Raw genomic sequence first — 15171 nt, forward strand, 5'->3', positions numbered from 1 at the left:
AATTTTTTTGGTGGTTAAGAAAAACAACACATTTTGCCTCCAACGTTTGAAGTGAAATCCTTCAAACTTGGTGGGTTTATTGTGATCATTGACGACATAGTTGGTTTTAACATCCATGGCACTTGAAACGTCTTAAGATTGTTGAAGCACAATAAAAACAAGAAATGAAGTAACCAGTGAGCCAAGAACAGTCAAACAAAATTTTTTGGGTTGAGTTGAGGACAATGTCGCTCTGTTTAAGACGTTTCGTGGCTCTGCCCAAGTTGTGCAAACAGTCTAAATGCCACGCCGTCCGCAGGAAGAAACAACCCAGAACCGCCTTTGTCTAGACCCTCCTTTGCACTGAGGAAGATCCGAAAACTAACACCTTCTATGTTGCTCAAAAAACTCAATAAAAGTGATGTATACTAGTTAACCTTTTTTTCTTATTCCTGGAAGCTTTATCAAACTCTAATATTTACAGAGAAGGATTGAGTTTAAAGTTGGAGGAGTTGAGAAAAGATGGCCAAAGAATTAGCAACTTGTCACCTAGTTGAGAAAGACTATGTCTTTTCCTTTATATTCAAAACAAATTCTACTTAGCGGAAAAGAAGTGGTCATCCATAAAAATAGGAGAAAACATTGTTTAATTTAAAAATATAAAAAAATGAATTTTAAATAAACAAAATGTTTTAATAGTAACTAGTACAATACTACAGTTTGATGATATTCATCTTCATTTGGAAGTGAGAGATCTTAGGTTCGAATCTTATGGATGACAAATTCGATACCAAATTTGGTTGCCCATTATGTAGCTTAGCCAAACTCTCCCTTCCCGTTTTGTAAAAATATCGATGTAATAAAAAAAATAGTAACTAGTACAATAATTTAGAGAATGAGGAGTTTCGAACCCGAGACGTATGAACGGAAACACTACACTCTATCTGGTAAAATATTGGACTTTATGCATGTAATTTAACTTAATCTAATTACGGAAAAACGAATTCGAACTTGATTTATAAGAGATAGCCTATTAACTCTATTTATTATGATTATGCTCATATTTGCAATCATCTTCGACTTTTAAATTTTTTGTTTGTGATTAAAAACGAGTGCAAGATGACTAACAATAATAACTCTTCGTTTATTTAAACTATTGGAAAGTCTTCAATCAACATTACATCCATGTCATTTTTATAACTATTTTTTTTTTCATCTTATGTTAATAATCTGTTAAATTCCTTATGATTTATTAGGTATTTGTTTGTTGGGATTTAACAGATTAGCATCAACACCATTTAGAAGTTGGTTATCTAATCTCGTTGACCTCTACCGTTTTTTAGGCTCGCAAAACACTATCAAGTTTTATTATGTTACAAGCTGTTGTGTGCACAAACTAAGCAAGCAGTTTGATTTTAATTAAAAAATCATAAACTAAAGAATAATATAATGAATAATAGTTAATCGTATATAATGTTAGGTCAATTACCTAACTTTGAGAGAAAGATCTGTAATTTAAGAAATAGATTCTATGTATGTATGTAGAGATTTTATTTTATTATTATTCTTTTTTATTTTTTGATTCTTTTGGTTGATGGGGTGGTTGTCTCCAAAGACGAACCCACTCAATACTGTATACTCATTGAGATTAGTATAATTTTTTGTTCGTGTTTCTGAGATTTAAAATCGATGGAAGTGGAACTTGAGTTGATCTATCATCAATCATTTTGATTATTTCGTGCAAAATCTTCATTAAATAAGAATAAAACGACAAAAACATGCTCAATTTTTTTACTTTGGTCCATTGTTTATTAAATTAAGGATATTTTTGTCATTTTAGTTCTTATTTAACAGAATTTTCATGAATGACCAAAATGATTGATTGTGAACCAATGAGGGACATCTTCAATCGATTTCAAATCTCAAGAACCAAAACGAGGAGTTACGTAAATTTTAAGGACCATTTCCGTCAAAAAGTCTGTTTTTTTGGGTTTTTTTGCTCACCACTATATTTATTATTATTTTAATGAGTTTTTTTTTTTTAATTTGTGTCACTCTCACACATGTCTTAAAATTTAAATTTATCTAACAATTATAAATAGAATGGTAAGTATTATCACAACTAAATTGTGAGCAATTTTTTATTTTTTATTTTATTTTTTTTCAGTTGACGACCCGCTGTGGACCGTGGTCGGTCCACCCAATATTGTACATCACTTTCTTATTTTCAATAGCAAAGGGCAAATATTAAAATCTGCTGCCCTTTAAGTGTGTGGATGACCAAAGTGTGAGTGGGAGCCTTCGCCTTTTCTTAAAAAAGACAAATAAATACACAGAAAAAGGAGATGTGAACACGTGTGCAGATGAGGACCTGTCAGAACAACATGTCCTACGACCTCCTACCCCTACACACTCACGAAAATGGGAATAGGGTTTTGGGGAAGTGCCCCAACAGCCCTGTGGCGGTGAGGCATGGCTGTTCACAGGTAGGACCCTTGACAAGGGGTAAAACTGGAAACTCAAATGGATGACGTAGCCGCTAGGTCTTTAATTAAATACAAGATTGGGACTTGATTATAAATCCCCCTTGATTCTCCAACAAGGAACAATTATAAAACACCAGGACCAGGAGTGGGAGCCACTTTGGGACCCACCATATAATATCTAAATGAAACTCTCTCAAATTGACGTATTTACATAAATTTTGAGGTCTAATTCATAATTAGGAAAAAATACATTGCTAAAGTTAAATTCAACAAGGCATACATTTTATCACCAAACATTAAGAGCCACATAAAAAAGTCCTCAAAGCTAAAAAGCAATGCATGCCTTGTCATCTTTGTATCTTCTGCTACCACCATTTTACATGCTAAGATAATCCTAATCCAACAAGGAAATCTTTGTATCTTCTGCTACCACCATTTTACATGCTAAGATAATCCTAATCCAACAAGGAATAAACCTAGTGATACAAATAAAAACACAATTTAAATTAAAAAAAAAAAAATTACACCCTCTTTCCATTTCTTCTTCCCCAATATAATATAAAAAAATATAGAATGTCAAAAGTTTTACTGCCCTTTATGGAAATTTAAACCTCCAAAAAAGAAATCAACTGTTACATCCACCTTTGCAATTCTTCCCTCTTTCTGCCCCAACAAAAGATCCCTTCCCTACTTTTCCTTTTCCTGCATGCATTCCCCACCACCCTATCCTCTCATCAAACCAATCAAATTTAATTAGACCTTCACCATCAACCCTGTCAGATTATACACACAGAAGTGTACATATACTTTTCCCTATGACAATTTTACCCCCACTTGCTTAACTTTCCCTCCAAAATTGTGGGTTGAAATTCCATTCCTCCTACCTTTTTCCCGTTGTGTGCTTGCTTGAACGCATCCTTGCATCTTCCATTTCTTCCCGGAGGGTGCCTGCAAATTCTCATTTCCTTGGGCAAGAATCAAGCTTTTCCTTCATTTTCTCACAATCCCCACCACCAAAAGTGCTTTCAGCTTCCTTTTCCAGTTTTCCGTCTGCCGGTTTTATGGGGGTTGCAATGTAGCACCAAGGGATAACTATTCTACTCACCGGCAGGTTGTTTCTTCTGTTCTGCCGGTTTTACCTGGGCCACAGTCGGAACAGCAGCATGTTGTACGTAAGAGAATCCTGCAGGTACAACTGCTGGTACAAGTTGGTGTGGCCCAGATGCCGGTGCAGCAGTAAACTGAGCATGCATAAGAGTCTGCGAGGATAAGTTACCGCCTCTCATGTTAGCAGCAGCAGCCGCCTTTGCAGGATCGTTGGTGCTGGTATTTGAATGCGTAACAGGAGGGCAGAGTGACAACATCCCGCTCGAAGAAGTTCCTGATGAGCCTTGTGACTGCTGCTGTTGCTCAGGTCGGCGCTTAGAAGCATGATAATACCCGCTTGAAGGAGATTGAGTAGAAGTGTTACTATTGGAATGTGAAGCTTGAGGCTGCATGTAGGCATTAGAGAAGAACTGCACTTGTTGAATCGATTGCTTATATAACTGTTGTTGCTGATGTTGCTGATGCTGTTGCTGCAATTGTGGCTTAGTACCAGCGCCCGAAGAGGTAATATGGGTGTTGCCTAGGATCGAAGGGACATTCCTCCCGCCAACAGGAGACGACTTCTGACTGGGCACTGATGGTGAGTTCTTGGCCTGCTGAGATGAAAAAGAAGATATTTGGCCAGCTTTATTTCCTGTGGAAGTCGAAGTAGTTGTCCTGGGGCTTCCACCAGCACTTCTAGACATTGATGATGTTGTGGTTGTGGGCGAACCAACCATTACAGGAGGAGATGGAGACTGATTGCTACTGGCAGGCTGCAAACCTTGAGATTGGGTTGAAGCCTTGGTGTTTGCAGCAAAAGAAATCTGTGTGTGGCTTTGCTGTGTCCGCCCATGCTTTTGAGGGAGGTTTTTGAGGGACGAAGAGGTTGACGACGCAAGAGAAGATGAAGGAACTTGGGAAGTGGTTATCCTTGCAGAATTCTTCCACTGAGGAGATTGAGCTGGACTGGTGCTGCTTTGGACAAGGTTTTGGGGGAATGATGATAGAGCATTAGGAAACTTTGCAGCCATAGAAGAGGTTGAAGGGAGGTGATCAGAGTACACACTGCCATTACTCGTTGTTGGTGTTTTGTTACGAGCTGGAGCCACAGAAGAAAACTGCTGCTTCTGAAGCTGATACATCTGCTGCGGCTGCTGTTGCTGGTGATTCCGCATCTGTTGCTGCATTTGTTGCTGGGGTATGGGTGCATTTGCAGGGCTGACAGCAGCTGGCATAGAAGAACTGGATGATCGGACAGGAGTGGAGCTGAGGTTAACTGCTCTTGCTGAACTATCAATCACATTGTTGCCTGGTATTGTAGAACCAGATGTGTCGGTCAAATCTGCCCTGGAGAAAGCAATAGAGTGCCCAACATTTGATGAAGCTTTCCCAGCCATGGCCTTTCTTTCCTCTTCCACATTAGAGGAATCCCCTCCTCCGGTTTTCCCTTCTTCCGCACCTCGATAATTCTTTTTCTGTTGTGCAGCTTGGGCAGCCGCAGCAACAGCCATATACTGATGATAGCTGTGCCTAGTAACATCTGGAAAGTTCTGGAGAATTGTATGATTCATCGATGTTATGTCAATTCCAGGAGAAACGGTGGCACCATTTAAGGAAGCAAAAGACATGGCGAAAGCTTGGGATGCTTCAACCCCAGCCTTTGAGCCCTGTTGCTGTTGCTGCTGCTTCTTTTCACTACCACTAGCACCTGTTGCACCACTGGCACTTCCAACTGAAGGATGTGTCATCAAAGCAAAGTTTGGCGGATGCATTGGCATTGCAAAATTCTGACCATAAATACTCATGTTTGCACGAGAGACACGACTATCGGCAGTTGACGGGCTGTCTTCGCCACCCATTTCAGGCTCAAGTTGGCGCGAAACATGCAGGTTCTGCTGCTGCTGCAGCTGTATTGCTTGCGAAGGATGGTTTTTTGAGGCAGGAAAGCCTTGCAAGCTTCCACTGCCACCATTGACAACACTTTGATGTGGCCTTTGCTGCTGATTTTGCAAATGCTTCTGGGACGACGAAGAACCACTTGAAATAGTAGTGTTTGGATGACCTTGTTGACTTTGCTGTGATTGAGAAGGCGGTGGGGGTTGCTGCTGCTGCTGTTGTAGTTGAGAAGGATGGAGCATTTGAGAAGGATAGAAAGACCCGTTAAAATAAGGCATCGCCTGAGCATGGGGTCCTCTGTATGCCGGCTGTGCACCTACATGAGGTGGCATTGGAAATGGATATGCATTGTTCTGCAAAATCGCCAAATACTGGGGTTCATTTCCAGCCATATTTGGGTAGTTGAAACTCAATGCTGGTGCTGCAGCAGCGGTTGCAGCTGACGCACTCAATGAAGCAGAGTTAGATGCACTGGATGAAGCTGCACCACCAGCATTAGAAGACTTCACAGAACCAGGTCGGACAGAAGGAGCGGGAGCGGCCTGTTGCTGGCTCAATGGGAAAATGAAAGCAGGACCATGCTGAAATTTTCAATAAAAAAAAACGCATCAATATTCAAACCCCAGTGACAATATCATTTAATAAATGTAACAGTATCAAAACGAGAAACGTACCAATATATTAGTAGGTGGCCCGGGAGGCAGAGCTTGCTGGAGCACGATTTGCTTTCTCTGCGCATCCACAAGGTTTGCTGCTTGTGAAGTTTTTTCCTTCGCAGATTGAGCAGGAAACATAGCAATCCCCTGCCCCTTGTCCTGTGCAGGATTCACCCCTCTTCCTGGAACATTGCCAAGCAATTCTGGAGGTAATACATTGGGATTGCTATGCTTGGCTCCTCCATACAGAGATCCCGAACCAGCTGCTACCGGCCAGAAAGGATTCATCCTCGAGATTTGCTGGTGACAGTATATATTCCTTGCAATGTAGCAATGGGTTGTGCACCTCTTTGGCCGAGGTTGACTAAAAAGCAAATGCGGCGGCTGCACCAGTTGAAAATTCCATTGGAAAACAAAAAAGCAACAGAGCTCCACTTAGTTTCACGAGGAGGGTAATAAAAAAAACAGTTCATAAAATAACAGAAAATTACACACTTGTATCGGAGCTGAAGAAACGGTGCTCCCGTCCATGGATACAACTCCTGGTAAGGGCGCCATATATCTGCTGATGAGAACACATCCATTCCCCCAAAATAAGTACATCTCAAAACCAAGGATGAAGGCTAATAACCAAGAAAATGGCAAAAGAACAGATAACATAACAACCGAAGAGCGTACCCCATAGGAGGAAGCCCGCTCGGCCAGCCCGCCACGGACATCGGCAAAGGTACAGAACCCGATTGCACTGAAGAATCAGAAGACCAAATCACTAACTGAGCAACCCAAATTAAGGGGGCAGAGAGACAGAGAGAGAGAGAGAGAGAGAGAGAGAGAGAGACTAAATTACCAGTTTTCTCAGTGTTCTGCTTTGCAACATTATGGGGCAGCTTGTTTCCACTAAAACTCTCAGTCTTCTCCAAATCAAGCTGCAGATCAAAATTCCTTTCTTTCCCACCAACAAAGGAAGAAGTCTGCCTTTTCAAATCACCTGCTTCTGCTTCTTCCAAAGCTGCTTTTGACTTCTCAGTTTCCAAATTTAAAGGCTGTACTTCTTCCTTGTTGCCAATTTTCAGAGCTTTGCTGTCATCCTCTCTGCTCACAGCTTTTAAGTCCTGCAAACCAAACAGTAATACACACATTAAACTAAAAATCTTCAAAAACCAAAAATTATAACACCAAAATATGCATATGGCATAGGTGGTCCCCACTCACCGTTTCTGCATCTACGACCGCAGGCTTAGGATCTACGGAGATAAAATCAACTTCACCATCCCTTTCTGGAGGAGCCTATAATTATATACACATCAACAACCAAAAAATTTCAATATTAATAATTTATCCTTTAAAAATTAGGAAAAAATAGAAAGAAATAAAAAGATGAATAATTTATCCTTAAAAAAAATAGAAAGAAATAAAAAGATGAATAATTTATCATTAAAAAAATAGAAAGAAATAAAAAGATGAATAATTTATCCTTTAAAAAAATAAAAAGAAATAAAAAGAAAGAAAAATTGATGATCCTCACCATCAGGTCTATCTGGAACTTTTCTTCTCTGTGGTTTTCAACTTCTGGGATTGTTGAACTCCTAGATAAAAACCCACGAACAGAAAATTAGAAAATTCAAAGCTTTTTGTATCCGAAAAAAAAAAATCAATCTCCGATGCTCACGGTTTGGTCAGGGTGATTTCTTCACGTTTATCATCCAATCTGAGGCCAGTGGATTCCTTCTTGGGAGATTGAAGTTCCACTTTGTTCGTTCTAACATTTCTACTCTCCGATTCGTCGCTCGCTGGCCTTGAATTTGACACGACGTTGCTCTCCGGCTTAATTGCCTCCGGCTGAGCCTCCATTGATGCCGGAGCAGCTGGAACAGCTTGCGAGTTGGGCAAATCGTACGCAAAGCCACCGTTTTCAGCTGCAGATCCTGGGTTTTTCTCCAATTTTGGAGAGGAAGTCTCAACCTTTGAAGGCTGATCGGCCACCATTTTGGCCGTAGACGAAATGGGACTGTTTTGAACTGCAAAAATTGCTGGGTTCTCGTCTTCATACTTCACGGGTCGTGGTCTTTTCCTCTTGGGTGCTGCGGATTCAAACAAAGACACCAAATTTTCATCAGTCACTATAGAAACACAAAGAACCCAGTTCTGTTTGCTCACCGAAAAACTGATTCAATCCCTTTTTCTCAGTCTCTCAGCAACCAAACTGAGCATTTGGGTACCCAGAAAGAAATGAATAAAACCGAAAGCCCAGTGAGCTTATAGTACCCACCGGCGGCGGACATGGAAGTGACGGAGGAGCAAGAATTCTGAGGGAAAGGCGACGTCAGCTGAGGAACCACACAAGGCGAGTTCGAGATCGGCGACGAAACTCTGGATTTCGCGTCGCTGGTAAATTTGTTGTTGATTTCTCTGGATTCGAATTTAATCGAATCGGTGGCTGTAATTTCTTGCTTCGTCGGCCCTTGCGGCTGCCTTTTCATCCCGTACAACACCTCCGCGACCTCTTGTTCTATGTCGTCCTGATTAGACGACGCCGTCTTGGTCGACAAGGACTTCGGCGGCCGAAGTTTGGGTCCGTTTGGCTTCTGCAACAAAAAAAATGTCACTAAATGTAAGAAATAAAAATAAGCAAAAAAAACCCAAAACAGAGAAATGAATTGAATTTGATGGAATTGAAGACCGACCAGCCTCTTCCGGACCGCCGAGGCGTGGGAAGAAGAAGGTGAAGTCGGAGCCGGCGTCGACGATGACACGCTCGGCCGAACAGGGGACGTCGAAGCCTGGCGGTGAATTTGGTCTCCGACAACACCGCAACTGGAAGGCCATTCGTTGGATCTCTTCGTCGACGCTGAAAACGACAGGAAGAAAAACATCAGTATCCCGGAATCCATTAAAATCAAACGTCTGGCAGCTTTTTCTCCCTTAAATCACTTCATTTCTGCTCTACCTGACCGTGCTTTTCGGGGCACCGAAACGCCAATCATCTCGTCGGTGACCTTCAACGCAGTGAGCGGTCTGAAATGCTTGTTGCTATTAAGATTATGAACCGGCGAGAAACTCTTCCGGTGATTTATCATAGACGATGACAGAGATGCCGTTGACGACGGGTGGTTCGGCGGAAGCATCCGAATCGACGACCCACCGCCGCCGACTCCACTTCCACCTCCGTCTTCGTCTTCGTCCTCATCTTCGTCGTTCACACTCTCCTCCGAACTATCATCGCGGCTATCTTCTCTATTGCTTCCGTGCATTAACCTCTCGCCTCTCCGCCTCTTGCTCCGGCTCAACCGATCCCTATCGCGATCTCGGTCCTTCTCTCGATCCCGATCTCGATCTCGGTCCTTCTTCCGATCTCTGAGCCTCGATGTCTCCACCGGACCATCGTCCTCTGCAAAAAACGAAAAAAAAAAAAAACCATTAAAACGAATCGAAAACCAGCAGCTCGGTATTGCTAAAAGGAGTTAGATCTGGTAGAAGCCACACCTGGGGAGTCTCTGAGGCTGCTACTTCGGTGTCTCCGCCGTGACAGGCCATTAGGGGCCGCAATAGCTGATCTTCTCGCATCCCTATTCCTATCCATATCTAATAATATTAACTACAGACAAATCAGCTACACACACGACTCTAATCCCATCTCTCATCACCGGAAACCCACCATAATTCACCGGATAATTTAGTCAAGCCCGCCGGGCCTGATTTGTAAGCTCCGACTCCCAACCCCGTCAACGACGATCTCTCTCACAAGGCTATTCCCACGCCCAAAGATCTCAGCTTTCGCTTATCATCTTCCACCTCTCACTGCCTCTCTCTCTCTCTCTCTCTCTCTCTCCGTTTCTCTCTATCTCCAACTCTGTCTCCTTTTTGTGCTGTCTATCAGTCTATCTCATCCCCTTCTCCGCTATTTCACTTCGAGCGAAACCCACTCCCAAGCCTCATCGACGGCCACGATTCACCTGCGGCATCACATCCTTCAATCTTCACCCTACATTCCTCGATACATCCTGCGGTTCATTTCCACCGAAGCTGACATGGCAAAATCGTTGCCGTCCACACCCCTGCCCCAACCTTTTCTGTCTGGTGCCGCCACGTGTCAGATTTTTTAATTTTTTCTTCCTGCCCAAGCTTCCATGTTTACTCAATCACTACGATTCGGTACTTTTATACTATAAAAATCGTTGAACAAATCAATAAAATACCACCAATTAATGTATCAATAAAAGATTATATTATTTTAATATTTTTAATTATTTTATTCTACTCAAAAGAAGAACACTGTAGCCCACCAATCCAATCAGGGTGTTTACTTAAATTAATAAAAATAGCAACCCCAGAAATTAGCCTAATCAACGTCATTAACCGGCTATTCCCGGTCATAGAGCCCTCGGCACAAGCAACGTGCCGATAACAACGTATTTGCATGACTGGAAATAATGAAGTGCATTTTTACTCATCAACCATAAGTAGTAGTAATGTTCACAACTTACTTATTATCATTATATGTTTTTGAATTTTAAAATTTGTGCGTATCCATTACAAGAATTTTGAAATTTAAATTTAATGATGGTCAACATACACCACGATTTAGAATGGTGAGCAAAGATACTTTCAGATAATATCGATCAAACCGGTCAAATTCATTGTTTCCGGTCCCACATTTTTTTTTTCTGTTTTCCATTTTTCCTCCCTTTCTTTATATGTTTTGTTCAATTAATTACGGATGATGGCAAAATTCTTAAACAATTTCCCTAAATTGACAACGTAAGCCCCACATGAATGGGAACCGGTCGCGCATTCCACGGTCCAGATCTTCCCGTAACCAGTAACGCGAAGTTTACTAGCCGTCGGATGCTTTTCTGACGTGGCGATAAGTCAATTAACAAAGACATCCCAAAACCCAGATTCGTCCTAGCTGGCACCAAACTAAAAGAGCTCGTGCGCGTCGATCAGTGCGCCTCATCTGGACCGTAGGATCCAGCCCAACCAACGGCAGATATAGGAGCATGAGCGAGGGAAGGTCTCACGGTCACGGAACTTCTGAGAAGTGTGGGTCCCGCTTTAGCTGCCGATCTAGAAATTATTTCCTCGCGTTGGCCTATTGTCACGCTCATGGGATATGGCAGCCTAGTCTGACGTGTACTGGGGCCCAGAAATTAAAAAATAAAATAATATCAAAATACTTTTTCTCTTTTATTTTTTCGCGAGGTCAAATTTTACAGCGCAGTTAAAAAAAAAGTAAAACTCATATATATAAATAAATAAATTCGTTTTTCCGGCTCTAACTCCACGCGCTTATGGCGGAGTTCACATTCTACGTGTCCCCCCATTATTTCGCCTCGATTGGCTACTTTTCTACGCTCACAAGATGGTAAATATCTTTTTGCTCGGATCCTTCCGATATTCTCACCCGCCTGTCACATTCATGTTTTAGTCGTAGGGCACAGCTGGGTAGGTTAATTCATGCTCCACAGAAAAAATATAAAAAAAGTATAATATGGGGGACAAGCGTGCCACGTCAAACTGGGCCCCGCCCGGAAATGGTTGACCCACCACAGTGGATCCCCTTTCTCCAGCTTTTGTCGCTTTGCGGGGTCTTTAGGTTTTCGTCCCCTCGCTATCGTCAAGGTCCAGACGGTGTGCCACGTGTCCGGGAAACGTGCTATTGTCCTACGTGGCATTGTTTATGGCCGCTTACGTAAAACCCTAGCCGTCAACAGCACCAAAACACACATAAATAGCACGAACATAAGTTGCGTTTAGACTAAACTCACCGCCACTCAGTAGTCACCCCCCATTAATTGATAAATAATTAATTAATCCAAATGGATTTGATTGACATAATTATTAATTCTATAATATTATAGAATCTCATTTGGTAACATAATAGAGTATAATAATGTGACAACCAAAATAAGAATAAACAATTAAATGCATAATTGCATGTAAGCATTTGCAATCTATGGCCTTTTTCCGACTCGGGTGCATATATAAAAGGCCAATTTGTTAATCGGGCAAAGTTGTGAGAAAAATAAAATTTTGGAGTTAGAATTAGATCTGGCAAATAGGTTATGTTTGTTTTGATCATGTCATTTTCATGTCAAATATGTTATAATAACGAATTATGTCGTGTCAAACTTTATTATCTCAAGTTCTCAACGAATTTTTAACAAGTGACCCAATAACAACCTAATTTCTTAACTTGTCGCGTCATTTCATTTCAAGCTAATGAGTTATGCAAAAAATTATCATATCTAATATCCAGATGTGGCAAATAATATCTTATTAAGTTTTTAACAAGTGATCCGATAACAACTCGACTCGTTAATGAGTAACTCAAAATCTGTTATTTTTATATCATTTTGTATCAAGCTAACCTGGTTATACAAAAAATTATCAGACTTCATTAGAATGTATCCAAAAAATGGTTATGTTTCGTAATAATTTTGAAGTTGTAAAATCAAAATTTTCCAGTTATACGGGGAAAATGACAAGGGATATACTTTGACCGATGTACAATTAAGCATGAATTATGGATGTCTCATTCGTGAAAGTAAAATGTAAAACATAATTTAAAGTGGGTCAAATGCCATTACGTGGGGTGATCCATTCCTTCCCCAATCCATATCCAATTGATTGGCATTTTCTGACTTGATTGTGCTAGTTAGGCTTGGTGGTCGCCGGAAATGGATCCTTTTCGGATCTCTTCTACCTAATCCTCCTTGTCAAACAATTTAAATTCTTGAAATTTGATCTAACGGCTACAAACACGAGCCCACTTTAAAGTTATAATAACTTTAGCCGTTGGATCAAATTTCAAGAGCCCGAATTATTTGATGATGAGGATTAGATGAAAGAAATCCGGAGATGATCCATTTCCGTGGTTGCCTATTTGCAATGAAGGTGATATCAAGTTTGAGAGTTAAGTTGCTCGAAATGTTACACCAAGTTAGGGAGTTTGGATGGTTAGACTGATTACTGTTTACTTTTTAAAATGGCATTGTCTGATAGAATAAGCGTTTCTCTTAATATCTATTTTTTCATTTTCGTTTCATAATATGTGTTGTATGAATTGAGTAAATGAACACACGTCAAAAACGCTGATGGAAAGTCATGTTTTCTGTTTATTATTTTAACAATGCGTGTACCGAAACATAACATGATTAATGAACAAATCAAATTAATGTCAAGTCATTTAACATGATTAGCTAAATAAACGAAGTTTGAGCTTACTTGTATTTTGCATGAATTCGAAATGGAATAACACAATGTGACACAAGATGTCACTACTTGTCAATTACCACCTCTACATAGTGCATGTGAAAGTATAAGTCTGCACAATCATGGGCATTAACACATAATTGAGTGATCTAAGTGGTAAAAGATGAGTTCATCACAATGTAAGATCTAGTTTATCGCAATGGTAACATGGCGTCCTTTGGTTAATTTGTGTCATCACTTCAACACAAGTGTTTTTTTGGAGATAAGAATCGGGCGAAATTACAAATATAACGTTTTTGGTACACATCTTTAAAATGTAGTGTTTTTTTTGTTTGGTTGAAATTGAGAGATCGGACCCCTAACCTATCATAAAACTATTTCATTATTTCACTTCCTTCGTCGCTTGAGTTAACCCAATAAATTTATTGAAAATATAGTTTGTTTACTTGCTTAGAGTGAAACGAATCTAAAGTAAAAAACTGAAATGATTTGAAGAGAATCGTATGCAAATTAGCATACAGATAAAACCTAATTTACCAACCGAAATCACACGTTTTCTTGTCACCAATACAGTCTATCGCATAATGGCATATGCATGTTGAAAGCAAAACAAAACTCCCGGAAAGAGACTATAAACCACACACAAAACTCAAAACTAATAATTTTTTTTCCAACAACCAAGCTTTATTTCACTAAGTGGGGTTGATTGAATGAATCCTAGAACGCCACTGCACTTGGTTTTGCGCTATGTCTTTCGTTAGCTCCAAATACTCTATATCTTTTTTAAAGTCTCTTTCCAAGTCTTCCTAGGTCTTTCTCTACTCCTTTTGCTCTGAGCTTCCGTCTCATAGTCGCATCTTCTAATTGAAACATCGGTAGGTCTTCAGTTCATGTGTTTAAACCATCTTAACCGATTTTCTCTCATCTTATCTTCAATTGTAGTCACCCCTGCTTTACCTCGAATATCCTCGTTTGTAATCCTATACTTTCTCGTGTGCCCACATCTTCAATAAAGCATTCTCATCTCCGTTATACTCATTTTGTCTATGTGTTTATTTTTGACCGACCAACATTATGTGAAATAAAGCATTGCTAGCCTTATTGTCATCCTATAAAAATTTCCCTTGAACTTTAGTGGCATATGACAATCGCACAACTTATCCAATGCACTCTTCCACTTCATCCATCCAACTTGTATTCTATGGTTGAGATCTCCATCTAATTCTCCGTTCTTTTGCAAGATACATCCAAGATAGCGAAAAGGTTCACTCTTTGGTACTTCGTGATCTTCAATCCTCACTCCTATCTCATTTAGACCCCCTCTACTGAACTTGCACTCTCTATACTATGTCTTTGACCTACTCAGGCAAAGACCTTTTTAGATTCCAACTTTTCCCGCCAAAGGTTAAGCTTCACATTTACTTCCTCTTACATTTCATCTATCAACACTATATCATATGCAAAAAGCATACACTAGGGGATACCATCTTGAGTATGTCCCATTAACTCGTCCATTACCAATACAAGATGGTAACTTAAAGCTGAGCCTTGGTGTAACCCTATTGTTATAAGGAAAGCTTGCAGTTTGTCCTTCATGAGTTCATAATGTAGTCCTTACTCCATCATTCATATCCTTTATTGCTTGGATATATGATACTCGTCCAACTTTCTTTTCTATAGTCTTCCAAAGAATTTCTCTTGAGACCTTATCATACGCTTTTCCAAATCTAGAAAGGTCATGTGAAAATCCTTTTGCATATTTTTATAAAGTTCCATCGATCTTCGTAAGAGATAGATTGCTTCTATAGTCAAGCTCTGGCATGCACCCGAACTGATTGTTTAACACCAGT

At 40.3% G+C, this 15171-nt stretch overlaps 1 protein-coding gene across 4 annotated transcripts; it reads right to left on the minus strand.

The window, feature by feature from the left end:
• Window positions 1-2671: 2671 nt before the first annotated feature.
• On the minus strand, window positions 2672-9991 carry LOC137732565 (protein TIME FOR COFFEE-like). 4 transcript variants are annotated; one of them, XR_015957565.1, is made up of 13 exons: window positions 9590-9991; window positions 9054-9494; window positions 8791-8954; window positions 8376-8691; window positions 7776-8187; window positions 7632-7692; window positions 7319-7393; window positions 6954-7218; window positions 6785-6851; window positions 6602-6668; window positions 6125-6490; window positions 2907-6031; window positions 2672-2848 (listed from the first exon to the last, which is right to left on the minus strand). XR_015957565.1 is itself a non-coding variant. In XM_068471882.2 (12 exons), the coding sequence occupies exons 1-12, from the start codon at window positions 9684-9686 to the stop codon at window positions 3563-3565; spliced, it is 4800 nt and encodes a 1599-aa protein (XP_068327983.2). In that variant the 5' UTR covers window positions 9687-9991; the 3' UTR covers window positions 2672-3562. The 4 variants fall into 4 exon arrangements, 2 of the variants coding, with proteins under 2 accessions (XP_068327983.2, XP_068327982.2); XR_015957564.1 differs by having other exon boundaries at window positions 6602-6671; window positions 9590-9981; XM_068471882.2 differs by having other exon boundaries at window positions 2672-6031.
• Between the last annotated feature and the right edge of the window lie 5180 nt (window positions 9992-15171).

This window comes from Pyrus communis, chromosome 16 (assembly GCF_041283825.1).
Source record: "Pyrus communis isolate YQ-2024b chromosome 16, ASM4128382v1, whole genome shotgun sequence".
In the NCBI taxonomy this organism is placed as follows: domain Eukaryota; kingdom Viridiplantae; phylum Streptophyta; class Magnoliopsida; order Rosales; family Rosaceae; genus Pyrus; species Pyrus communis.